General features: G+C 54.3%; 1 protein-coding gene across 5 annotated transcripts in view; it reads right to left on the minus strand.

Moving 5' to 3' along the window:
- Positions 1-2,787: 2,787 nt before the first annotated feature.
- LRFN5 (leucine rich repeat and fibronectin type III domain containing 5) overlaps positions 2,788-13,441 on the minus strand; it is a 63,116-nt gene continuing 52,462 nt past the window's right edge. For 3 of the 5 annotated variants that reach the window (XM_072864501.1, XM_072864500.1, XM_072864502.1), the window contains exons 2-3: positions 11,596-13,003; positions 9,430-10,892 (exon numbers count right to left, since the gene is read on the minus strand). In XM_072864501.1, the coding sequence (XP_072720602.1) occupies positions 9,950-10,892; positions 11,596-12,983 (2,331 nt within the window). In that variant the 5' untranslated portion in view covers positions 12,984-13,003 and the 3' untranslated portion in view covers positions 9,430-9,949. Of the gene's footprint in view, positions 3,160-9,429; positions 10,893-11,595; positions 13,004-13,441 lie in introns of those variants that run through there. The other 2 variants (XM_072864505.1, XM_072864504.1) reach the window with 2 other exon arrangements.

The raw sequence follows: 13,441 nt of genomic DNA on the forward strand, positions 1-13,441 counted from the left end.
GGGGCCGGGGCAGCACGTTCTGCTGGGACAGCCTGAGCCCCTATTTGCAATGGTTAAACCAGGGCACCTCGCTGTTCTCTCAGCGCGGTGAGGTTCAGGCCACGCGGTAAGGCTGTTCCGCAGTCAGGACACGGCCTCTCTCTCTGAAGCGCAGTGCGAGGGCACTTCTGCAATCCTCGCTCCTGGGACAGCAGGAAAAGGGAACCCCAGGCACAGCAGCCAAAGGCCCAGCTGTGCCGTGCAGCAATAGTCATCCGTAACTCATTAGCAATTCATGGCAGCTGAGTAAGACTGAAGCCCTCACTGCAGTCCTCCGGTTGCAGTAAGAACGTGGTGAGGCAATTGCTTCCTGCCAGAAGCAGGGAGGAGGAGGAAAAATGCCCGCACTAATTTGGGGTTACAGTTTGGGGCCAATATTGAGTGAACTTTGCATTAGACATGGAAAACGGAGATTCACATCCTCACTGCAAATCTAATCAAATCTGGTTTCCCACTTCCCAGGAACCAATCCTCTACAGGGTGCTCTAGGGTTTAATTTGTCTCTGAACAGAAAGTTTTTCTTCAATTAATTTTTCCCCCGCTGAAAAAAAAAGAAAAAAAACAACAACAAAACCAGAATAAGACCATGATAAATCTGTGTATTTCTGTGAAAACAAGGTTTAATCAGAAAATTCTTGACTAGCTCTCCCTAGTGCCTTGCGGGACTGCAAGAGCTGAGTGCACGCTGCAGTAACGAATGCTGGCAGGCTGTAACATCTGGGCTTTTCTCACTGAAGATGCCCTGGAATAGCATTAAGACGTAATCCATCACACCACCATCGCCTGGGCTTCACGCAGACCCTGCGAGCAGCGTGCCGGGATGCCTGCGAGCCTGAGCTCCCCAGGAGGCTGCTGGGGCGGGGGCTGCTGCACCCCCGTCTGCCTTTCCTGGGCCACTGACTCACCACCAGCTCCTCGGTGCCTGTAGACAGGTTCTCCTGACCTCTCCCAACCTATTAAGAAAAGCATTTTCCGGTATTAACCCATTCATTTACTTCGGTGAGCACCAGTGGCAGCACCGAGGTGTTGACCACCGAGTGGCGTCAGGCCCACGGAGTCACTCACAGCGAAAGTTTCTCTGGAGAGAAGCCCACCCCGCGTCCCCGGCTGGGCTGAGGATGCCGATGCCCAGAATGTCAGCTGGTGCAGGGCCCACCAGGAATAAGAAAGTGCTGTTCGTGGGCCAGAATTTCTTTCAGCTTTATCGACTGAGATGATTTGCATGATTCTTCAGTAAGTATCCAGGTTCCAGGTCTCTGCAACAGGTCATTTTCGCTTGTTGATACGATGATATTCCTCTAATCTCTGAATGTACGGATGAAATGCTACCAAGGCCATCCTAGGCAAAGCAGCCCCTGTTGCTGGTCCACCAGCAGGACTGTTAATGACCGTGTACAGCTGGCATGCTCTACTCCACAGACCTTCCAGGGGCTTTTTGAAAATTTGATTCACAACTTCAGCAAATCTTGCCACAGCAAAAGTTGGATTTCTAACTAACATTGAGCTGACAGGTGGAACTTACCTTGACAATTAAATAAATGGATATAAAAAGGAATCAGCAAGGGAAAAGCAGCTCTGCTATGTGCATGAAAGCTTGAAATTGGAGCCATTGAATGAGGGTAATAACATGATATTAATGTGAAATGAAATCCTGAGAGCTGATACGGTCTGTGCAGCAAGAGTTTGGAGCTTGTTGGTTTAATAAGGGCTTCAGCAGCTGCACAGCCTAATGCGGGATGTCAAAAGGAAGCAGCAGCCTCTCAGCTCTTCCTGTAACTCACACTTCTGAGTCACAGATTCACTCTGCCCGGCTGTTTCGCAGACCCGAGTGTCATCTGCTTGCTCTGAGAAAGGTCAGCTGTCCTGCAATTTCACCAGGGAAGTCACTTTGGTCTGCAGTAAGAGAGGTGATGAGATTGTGGACTCAATTTCCACTAAACATTTTATTGAAAAGCAGTTTATTTTGGGCTCATCCTCTTCCAGAATTCAAGCCCCAATTACACTAGGAAAGGGAAGAGCAATACGTGCTGTTGTTATATTCCACATAAAATCCAGGCTACGTGCAGCGCCAGAAAGATCCCCAATCACGGTTTGTGAGAATAAGAGTGATGAGTCCAACTCCTGATCAAAATCGACACAGCACAAGAGCTAGCGGCACACCGGTGCTCGGTGCTTTGCCTGTTTGCATGGCACTCCTGGTGCTGCAGGAGCCCGCCATGCCATAACCCGCCACGTCCCAGGTCCTCGCCAGGCCGCAAGGGAGGGGGCTTCCGCGGGGCCAGCAGCCCTGGTGCCCCAGGGCGTTCCCCGCGGCGGGCAGGGGCAGACGGGGTGCTCCGTCTCCGCTCAACGCCCGCGCCCTCACCCAGCCAAAGGGGCAAGGCCGGGCGGCTCTCTGGCCGCATCGGTGCCCGACCCAGCTGGTCGCCCCGGGCAGGCGGCACCGGTGGCCGCGGGCCGGGGCCGGGCACGGCTCGCTGCCGCTCGCTCAGCAGAGCCCCGGGGCCTCCGCGGGCAGCAGGAGACGTTCGCCCGCCCCACGCTGCAGACAGAGGCACAGGTGACCCCCGCCATCGCCTGCCGGGCGCGCGGACCACCGGCAGCGCGGGGCCCTTCGGTGTGGAGAAGCGGCACCGTGCGCGGAAGGGCGTGCCCGCCACTGGGCAAGACCCTCCGGATCAACCAACATGCCCACGCCGTCATAGTAAAACATTTATTTGTTCAGGTGATATAAGCTACCATGTTTACAGTTTGTGAACTCACCACTGGCAACATTTAACATGACTTGGGACTGCAGCTGTTGCCACCAGATTTTTCATTGTAATTTTTAGTTTTATAAAAACCTTGGACACCAGAAAAAAAGGTATTTAGACTTAATGTGGCAGATGGGAGATGGACAATCTGTGAACGGGGGAAGAAAGTTTATCCGACGCAGCCAACCTCGACGGCCTCTTGGCTTCGGCTGCAGCTTCAAGTAAAGGTTTCAGCAGGGTGAGCGTGGTGCGACACGTTAATCTTCGGTGAGTTGGAACCGTATTGTTTTCTGCCGAGTAAGAACATCGGTGGCAACGTTTCTGGGGAGCAGAGGCGGGCAGGCGTCCTGCGGATCAGCCCCGGCTTCTGTGCAAAGAGACAAAACGGAGACAGTGAGGGGACGAGGAGCAGGATGCGGCCCTTCCCCGCAGCTGAGGCCGGCCTGCCGTGGGGCAGGCGGCGCTGGGAGGTGCTCGGCGGGGCCAGCCCGAGCGCGGCACGGCACCAACAGCCCCGGCGCTGCCCGCGGAGCCGCCCTGGGCAGGGTGTGGGCAGCAGAGCCTGCCTTCGGCCCCGCGCCCTGCGGGCTCGGGCGCTGCCAGCACCGCGGGGACGGGGGTGCGGAAGGCAGAGCGCGGCGGCTAATGGGAGAAAGGGTTAATGGCACCTGGCGTCCCCAGCCTGGGGCTCAGCAAGCCACCACCAGCCAGCTTCGGCCCCAGCTGGAAGTGCTGGCACAGCAGTGCTGCTGCTAAAGGGAAAATCAAACTAACAAAAAAACCCTCCCCAAAACCCAAAAAGGAACCCATAAAGCCCATTGTTCCAGAATCTGAGAATTTTCCAGTTGCTAGATTTGCTTCTGCCCTCACTGAGGCCAAGCCTTTTTCCATGGCAGGGATTTCAACTCTTCGCATAGTTTCAGAAGTTTGAACAGAACTGAAAAGACCAGAACAGAACGGAGCAGTGGATGGGCACGAGTCTGGCACTTGCCTCCACGAGGTTTGCAGGCAAGAGAAAGCGTCGCTTTAGACAGAATGTGCAGATGTTTAATTGTCCTGCCCTGAGCTCCCACATCGTTTGCACCAAAGGGGTCCATGGCATAGCAGACAGCCCACGGGGCAGCTATTTTTCACCAGGAGGAGCACGGCCTCGCCTGCGGTCCCACCGTGCCCGGCCTCTCTCCCTGCCACCCCGGCACGGCGTCACTTACCTTAGGGAATGCAAAGCTGCAGCTGTGGTATGGAAATACAAACTAGACACCATGTTTTAAATTCATCCTTGGTTTGCTGCGGGTTACAGCTCCCAGCTGCCTACAGACTCGCCACGTCAAGCCAAGGCTCAGGTCTGCCGGTCCTGCGTGCTGACACCATGGGCAGGCTGGTACTGCCCTCCGCCACCCCCTCCGAGGGCCTCCCCAGGGAACCAAGGGGGCCGGGGCCACAGCCCTCACCGGTTGTCCTCATTTCCCTCTCCCAATGGAAATTTCCCCTGCAGAAGAGATTGCACGGCTTGCACAGAAAACACAGTGGGCACCTCTAGAGACCTGGCACTCACACGTAAAACTGGCAGTCCGGGAGGAAAACCAGCTTGGGACCAAGCTAGGCACACCAACTTGGTCTCAACTTCCAGATTTATGACAGGAATGCTTTCTGAAGTGCAGTGCTTGAAACGACCTGAGGTGACACAGCTTGTTCCAGCACAACAAAACCAGGACCTTGTTCTGTTCATTTTCATACAGACAAAGTTTCCGACGTGGGTGCTCTGCAGCCAGCCATGTGCCACCTTTGCTTTTTTCCCTTTTTAGTTTCCTTCCCTCCAAGCTAAGCTTCCTTCTTCTACAGCAGCAGCCTTCACGCCCGGCTTTTGTGAATAAATCAGTTATATAAAAAGTCTAGTCAGCAAGGCCAGTATGATTTGCCTTTTGTTGGTCTTGTATTACTGATGCCGGGGCGTAGGTGCTTTAACTCGTACCACTTCAGCCCCACTAACCTGCACACTTTTGTTTCGTGGACGTCTGTACCATTGTGAAAGCAAGACCACAGCCACATTCAAACAGTGAAAGTCAGTCTAGGGCATGTGTATTCTTATTTACAGAGTTGATTTAATCTGACATTCAATGCCTAATGCAATGTACCTGCCCGCAGCCTGCACAGCAGGAAAGAATACTGCTGCCCGTGTGGGTGGGCTGGCACCAGCCAGACCCCTCAGTGGGTGCCCGATGCCTGGAGGGACGATTCAGCTCTGAGGGCAACAACGGCAGCGGGGCGTGTAGCACTGCAGAACGACCTACAGAAGGAATCGGCACTTGGCCGCCTGGAAGCCCCGGCTGGGCAGAGGTGCTGTGGCAGGTTACTTACCCAGCACGGGCTGGATCCGGCAGCGCAGGCTCTGGCACCAGGTCCAGACACCCCGACACGCAGCAAGGCACACAGAAACACATTTGCAAAGGGAAAATATGGGATACACGGTTTCTGTAAGCAGGACCCTGTCAAGCAAAGCATGGCTTTGCCATGGTTTTAAACCAGAACTTTGACCAACATTAAGATTACTTACTAAGTTACCAGGGGAAGGGCACTGTGTGATTTCGTGGCTGTTGCTATTGCTGCTTTAAGAGAGCAATAGCACACCCCTGATTGCAAGCAGCACCCTAGAACAGGACAGTAAATGTTCTTGAGCTGTTGCAATGCTGACAGATGTTGCCACTCCGCGAGCGGTATCTCCGAGACTCCAGTTCCTCTCAATTAATAGGAAGAGAAGCGATAGTAAGTGATAGCAGCTGTGGCCGTTACTTCTGCTGGCTGAATCAATTACTGGGGAAGAAACGCACTCCCTCTCTGTGCAGGGTGCCTGCTGCGGCTGGGGGTACGGTTTCACAGCGGCACAGGAAGGGCTGCGGCGCGCCTTCTTGAGGGCACGCGCGCAGCGAGCACCGGCTGCGGCACGACTGTCGGCCGTCACGGCTCGGTGTCTCTCCACCAGCCCAGGATGCTCGATGCCAGGCGGCTGCCTGGCTCAGCGACCGTGCTCAGGTGCCTGAGGAGTTACGCTTTGTGCAGTCCCAAAGCATTGAACAGTGGGACTTCCGTGGTCCCCAGGAGGCAGGAGCATCCCTGTACTGCTGGCAGCAAGCCTCGAGCCTCCAGCAGCTTTGCAGCCGGCGGGGACAAGCCAACCTCACGGCAGCACCTCGGCAGGACCCCCTCGGGCAGGCAGCGAGCCCCGGCAGCAGCCACCCCCAGCGGTGCAGGCAGCGGGGGCTGCCGGGCCCTTGCCAGCCCGCGCGGTGTGTGCCGGCGGCCGTGCCCCCCTCCCAGGCACGGGGCACAGGGCCATCCCTTTCCAGTTCACTCCGTTATTGCAGGGCTGCCTGGGGAGGGCTGTCAAACACACGGGAACACGCTGGCAGAAATAAAGCCACATTGGCACCCAGAGCGGAGCAGTACCATATATTCACTGTAAAGAACATGCCCAGAACACAAGCGGAAAGGCAGCACAGAAAACAACTAACACAACAAACTTTTCACCCAACAAAGCCCTGCTTCTCATCCAAATATTGTACCAGCCCTCTTTAACACAACACGTATGCTCTGAGAAAAGGATTAGGAAAAGGTGTAAGAGGAAGCATGTGCCAGCAATTTTAATAAGAGTAAACATATTTCTGAAGTAGCTTCTCCTCCTCCGGTGCTTGTGAAAAAAGACACCATCTCATGGCTAAACCCTCGGTTAATCTATTTTCGAGAAGCATCCACCACACGGCGCAGACCCGCGGGCTGGGCCGTGCCCCGAGGGGCAGCTTCGCACCCCGGTTCAAGTCTCCGCAAACTCCCGTCGGCAGCCTGGGGTGAAGCCAGGGTGCAGCGCCAGGCCAGCCGCAGACGTATCGCACCCCCCGTTCCCCCGACAGCCCAGGGCTGCCCTGCGCGCCGGCTCCCATCACCCACAACGGGGAACACTCTGCTTGGGTTTACTGAACTCATATTCTCATTTCTGAAGCATGAGAAAACGTTGCAGTACTGCACTCTGAACAAAGACGTACCAACGTTATTCTGATCAAGGAGTATCGCAGCACTTCCTGCCTCGAACTGTTGGCAACCTCTGGTTTTGCAGAACAGAAAGGACAGAGAATTTCCTCCTTCATACGGCTTTCCACACTTTGACTGAATCAAGCCTGAATGAAATGAAGTGTCCTGCTGCAGTTACGCCAGTGGAAATGGCAGATTTCATGCCCAGTGTGTTCCCAAGGGACTCTCCCCTCTGCCGAAGAGAGAAAGCTGCACGAGACAAACGCTCAGCTATCCAGGTCTGACCGTTCCTACACTACTAGCAGAGAATTAAATCAAACGCAGGGACATATGGTCCTTCTAAGCTGCTTATACAGATGCACTGCGGACAGAACGCTCAGCTTCAGTGTTTAGAAAATGATTCCTTTGAGTAAAAAATTAAAAATATAAAAATAAGACTCCCTAAATCCCAAAAAGCTATTAATATTTTAGCACTTTCACAAAACATTAGACACATTTACGTCCAGTTTTAGACAACATATAAAGCATTTTCGTTTGATGTTTTTAAAATGCACAATTAAAACAAATACCTCAGCAGAAAACCTTTAAAGCTATCTCCGTACCTAAGCGCAAAGCGAAGGTACTGCCTGCAGAGAGCAGCTCCTCGCTGGGGCACGGAAGCACTCGTTTGTCCTGTACTCGATAACACCTTCGTTGTCAGACTACCAGAGCTTGGACAAATACATCACTGCCTCTGACGGTGCACTGTTTTAATAGCTAGTTTCTGTGCATACAGAAGAACGTGGACTTTCAGAGAAATCTAAGGAGGGATTTTTTTTTTTTTTTAACTTTTCCAGTAGGAAGCGGGTATTCTAATTCTGAGGCTTTGTTTCCTTTTTGGTCTCTGCACTTCCCAAGGAAAGAAAAGGGCTTCCTAAAAAAGAAATACCCTCTTCTTTTTATGTCCTTCACACCACCCCCACCCAGACTCTGTTCTCCCACGACAGGCAGTAAAACCGCCGAGAGCCGCCCACGACGGCTGAGAGCAGCCGGGTCACCCGGTGCGCATCAGCCCCGAGCTGCGGGGCCTGGGAGGCAGAGACCTGGGGCTGCTGGAGACGGTCCCTGCCATGGGACGGTCCCTGCCGTGGGCCATTCCCTGCCACGGGACGGTCCCTGCCACGGGCCAGTCCCTGCCGTGGGCCATTCCCTGCCACGGGACGGTCCCTGCCACGGGACGGTCCCTGCCACGGGCCATTCCCTGCCACGGGACGGTCCCTGCCACGGGACGGTCCCTGCCACGGGCCATTCCCTGCCACGGGACGGTCCCCGCCACGGGACGGTCCCTGCCACGACTGCCCTCGGGCCAGCCTGCTGCCCTGGTTAGAGCCAGGGTGTCTTCAGGCATCTGCTTGGGTTACGCTGCCCTCAAGAACAAGCACGCTGGGTGTAAAGTTTAACTATTCTATCACTTTAATGGCCGCAAAGCCCATTTGAAACCTTTTGTTGGGCATCTGAGAATGCACTAATGTTGCAGAGTTAAAGCTGTCTCTGATTTAAACATGATGACCATACGAGTTAATTAATATTAATTGCAGCCTTTCCATTAGAATGAGCAGAGCAGCAGGAGCATGTCTGCCATCCTCACAACGTGGGGTTTTCAGCTGCTATCACCTATTGCCATATGTTTACATCCTTACATAGTGGCCTGAAATTATTCTATCCCACACGCACCACAAACAGCAGACTGAAGATGAGACCACTCTCCAGTCCCTTCGCTGTGCACAGGGATTAGAGAGAACTGAAACAAACCATAGAGCTTACAGGAAATACGCCCCAAAAAGTCTAGGAAAGAAGGAGATGACCATCATCATCCCCACCAGTCATCACTGTGAGCTGCTGAACAGCCACGTACCCCTCTGCTGCAGCCCTGCCCTGCAGCACCGGGGCCGGCCTGCCGGCCCTGCGGGCTGCCCCGGCTCGGCTCTCTCCCCTGCACCCTAAGGTGCCGGCGCTCTGCCTGGAGCTCGACCGAGTCACGCTCCCCTGCCCCAGGGGAGCTCTGCCGGACTGCAGTGATGCTGCCGCTGCGGCTGGGATGCGGGGCTGCTCCCACGCTTCCCGTGGGCTCCCCTCGCCCCGGCTTCACACCTCCGTGCACCTGCGCGGAGGGGAAGGGGCCAGCCGTCGCTGCACGGACCGCCGGGCGGGGGCCAGCTCTGCAAACGGAGCAGCAAACCAGGCCTTGCGCGTGTTGGGAGCGACGGGCAGACGCCTGCCTGGTCGCTGGTGCTGAAGGGCAAGGTCTTTTTCCAGCGTTGGCACTAGGCAAAGCCATCGCCACGGGGTGAGGGTGCTCGGGGACCGTGGGTCGGGCACCCTCTCGGGGAGACCGGGCAGCGGAGCCCGGCTGCTGCACCGGCGCCCAGCCCCAGCAAGCTGGACCCCGTCGGGAGGAGAGGGACCCCTCGCCCCGGGCACGCTCCTCCTCCTCCTGACCCCGCAGCGGCACCCGCCGAGCGGCGCCTGCGGGCCCCGGGCACGGCTCCTGGGCGGGCAGTTACCGCAAGGCTGGCTGGTGTACGGAGTGAATATTTTATTTTACACAACATAACAACACAGCGTTGTTGTTTCTGTACAGCATCTGCCTAAAAACAAAGGCAACACCATTGTCACGGAAAAGAAATATACAGTCTGACCGTTTTAAAAAATATCATTTTACTGATTGATCCAGAAGTGGTTATTTGTTAGCTTGGAGGAAATTTCATTTCCTTTATAAAAGGCTTTTTCTGTGAAAACTCTCTCTTTTGTTTTCTGCTACTGCAGAACCAGGAAGCCAGTCCTAGAGTAGGGAAGGCACTGGTGCTGTTTCATGCTTTTTTTCACCCCTTAATCTTTTTTTTCCTTTTTTTTTTTTAATCTCTGAATGTTGCCTTCTGTTTTGATATTAAATAAAATCAAATGAAAACTAAATAAAACCCTGTGTGCACTGGGTGACTTATACAGAACCCCGCATGAACAAGCCATTAATCAGCGAGACAACAGTGGACTTCCAAATCCAATTCCCCAGGAGAGGGAGTTTCACACAACGTTTGGTGTTTTGTTTTTCATTAAAATAAAAATTAAAATTAAAAAAAAAAGAAAAAAAAAGCAGGTCACACAGTGCTTTCCAATATCCACTCAGAACTGGAGAAAGTTGCTTTTCCACTATCCACATCAGAGCTGTCTGACCGGACTAGCATCCCGTTCATGGACATGCTCCTTTTGGACCGCAATCCACCTGCGCCCCGCGCGCTGCCGGGGCAGTGGGACTCCATCAGCTCGCCGCCCAGGGAGAGCCTGCGCTTGGCTCGGGATGCGTCAGCTGGCAAAGTGAGGAACTTACTTGGCTTTGATTGTGCTCTTTTGTACGTGGGGGCCCCTTTGACAGAGTCGGGGGGACGGCTAGCTAACTGCAGGGCAGTGGAGTTATTTCTGTTAGTGTTCTGGGACTCGATACTGCTGACAGCTTCACTCTGCGGCTCGCTGCTTGGCTTTGGCCCCGGCTTTCGCTTCTGCTTCTGGGAGACAGAAGCGCTGGAAGTCCAGGCGGGAGGCAAAGCGGAGGTAGTGGTGGCCGAGTCCTGGCTGGAGCCAGTCTCCGGCGACTGCGTCACGCCGTCGCTGGCAGCCTTGCAGCACTGGATGCCCTCTTCGTGCCCGACAGCCTGCTTGGACATCGACTGCGACAGCACCCCGCTGCAGCCCTGGATCTGAGCCCCGTTCGTCTGCGAGTACACGTTGCTGACCTTGGTGGCCTTCTGCTGCCCGTTGTTGTTACACACCTTGTAGCGGATCATGAGGATGATGATGAACACGAGCACGGAGGCCACGATGATCCCACCAATGATGATAATCATGGTCCCACCCAAGAATTGGGACTGCATGAAGTGGCAGCGCACATAATCCTGCTCGGTGGTGAACTGCGTGCAGCCCACCACCCTGGTGGCGGTGAGCGAGGTGATCCCGTCGTCGTAGATGGCCAGGACGCACAGGTCATACACAGTCCCAGCGGCCAGGTTGTTGACCAGGAAGGTTTTGCTTGTGGGAGGTATCATTCTGGGGGAGAAGGAAATCAGCGTGAATGAACCCAGCAGACCCGCAGGCACCTCCCCGCTGTGTGCTGCAGCCCCCGGCCGTGCTGACCACCACCGGGGCTCGGCTCCTCCGCTCCTGCCGCCGCCCCTGCAGGGCTGCTCACTGTCCCACAGCAGCTGCTGCCCTGCGTTCGGTGCGGCAGCAGTCGCCGCCAAGCCCCCTGGCATAGCTCGGCACGGCAGAGCCCCCCATGAGAGTGACCACTTCAAAAACGTAAAAGAAATTACCAAGCAAAGACAGTTTTGAACGGCGTGACTGTTACAGCCGGCAGCACAGCACCTCTCTGCACGCCGCCAGCACTACGAGGAATGCGTTTACAGACACCTTTCGCCCTGTGTTTTCATAAAGCCGAGAGCGTTAAGATCCATTTAACTCATCTAACTTTACAACCTTTCTGCCAATCAGATTAGTTCAGAGGATTAGAGGTCCGTTTGGATTACCTAAAAATAACACCGTTCAAGGTAATTTCCCTATTTGCGAGTAGAAAATTGCATGAGTCTTTCCCAAGACTCCCACCATCTGTTGCCACAGGCAGGGCTCTGCTCGGCCGGCGTGGCACGGGAACCTGCTGCTCGGGCGGAGGGGGCTGCCCGGAGCCGGGGGCAGCACGTCAGCGCTGAGCAGCCTGGCAGGGCCCCGCACAGGCGGGCTGGGGCTGCCTTACCTGTAAACAAGGGAGTCATCGTAAGTACCGTTGTACTGGATTTGGAACATACGTATCCCAGGTATATTCCTCTGAAAATTGAATTTCAGCAGAGCGGTAGACGATGTTGCTTCCGCAACGACCACCTTCTTATCTTGGCTGACTTTAGTATCCCCGTTGCTACTGCTCGCGTTGGAGCCCGACTTGGTGGAAGTGGAGATATCCGAGGAGCCGGGGTCGGGCTCGTGGATGTGGTTCGTGCTGTTCAGCAAGTGGGGGAGTTTGATTATGTGCAGGTCCACCGTCTGCGTGGCCTCCCCAGCCGGATTGGAAGCAATACAGGTGAAGGAGCCCGTGTCCTTCACTGTCGTTATAAGGATGTCGAGCGTCCCGTTGTCGTACACCACGGACCTCGTTGCGTTTGAGATCAGTTTGCCCTCAGGTGAAATCCAATGAATTGCTGGTTCGGGGTCCCCCCGGGCCTTACACCGCAGTGCTGCCCGCTGGCCCTCCAGTACCCGCAGCTCATGGGTGTGCCGGGTGATGAGAGGAGGCTCGCACAGGAACTCCTCCTCGGGGATCGACCAGAAGTACCGGCCGGACAAGAGCGTGGGAGAAGCACAGGTCTCCAGGTCGTCTTCCCTCGAAAGACGCCTCAGCCACAAAAGCTCACAGTTGCAATGCAAAGGGTTCCCACCAAAGCTCAACGCAAAAGTCGAGGGGCTGATAATTCCTGAGGTTGCTAGTACCTGAGCTCGCTGGAAGAGAGGATCAGGTGGTAGCTTCTGCAGTTTGTTAGACGTGACGTCCAACCTGGTCATCTTGTGGAGGTGGGAGAAGGTCCCCTTGGGAATATGGTCAATCATGTTGTGGTCTAGACTGAGAGTGTGCAAACTAACCATCTTCTCCACCGCATCCCAGGGGATGGTTTCCAGATTGTTGTAAGACAAATCCAATTCCTCAAGAGCTAAAACATCATCGAAAGCTGTGGAAGAAATTAAAGTCAGCTGGTTGTTGTTAAGTATCAAGTGGTGAAGATTGGAGAGTCCACTGAACATGTCATTGGTGATCTTAGTCAATCGGTTGCTGTTCAAATGCAAAGCCCGCAAATTGCGCAAGTCGGCAAATGCGTGAGGTGTAATAAAACTGATTGTATTCCTGGACAGCGTCAGGTCCACCAGGCTGGTCATATTGGCAAAGTCTTTCCTTTTAATGTTTGTAACAAAGTTGTCTGCCAGCCGTAACTCCACGGTCCTCCTGTCAATGTTGGGAGGAACAAATAAGAGCCCTTTCTTGGCACAAAGGGTGGCAAGGTTCGGAGACAAAATCTGACAGACACAGCGCTTTGGGCAGATCTGAGCTCTCACCGCTATGCCAATGAACAGCAGAAACAAAAGCAGTTTTTCCATTGTAGATCAGGTTCAAGAGCCTGTAAGGGAGAGCAAACGTCTGTTAGTCTCTGCAAGATAAGCAAATCACTAATAAAACAGCAAAGACAAACCGTCTGTGGTTAAACCGTGAAACTGAGGTTCACATAATGGTGTGTCATCCTCATCTTGTTACCTGATGTCTTTATCGTTCTCCGTACCCTGACACAGGAGCCTCTATACTACCTTCCAGAAGAACAATTGAGAGATATATATGTTTGCACACACGCATATATACACACAGAGACCCAGACACTTATATACAAATGACAAAGCCATTTGGAAGCTGGTGGCACCGCACATGGTGCCAGCAGTGCCCTTGGGGCTGCTCCTGCTAGAGCTCATCCCTGCCGTGCAACGCACCTCTACTCCAGGCACTCAGCTTTCAGACAGATGTTCCTCACCTCACGGTCTGGAGTGACTTTGCCATAATGCCATTT

Source organism: Ciconia boyciana, chromosome 6, assembly GCF_034638445.1.
Source record: "Ciconia boyciana chromosome 6, ASM3463844v1, whole genome shotgun sequence".
NCBI lineage: Eukaryota > Metazoa > Chordata > Aves > Ciconiiformes > Ciconiidae > Ciconia > Ciconia boyciana.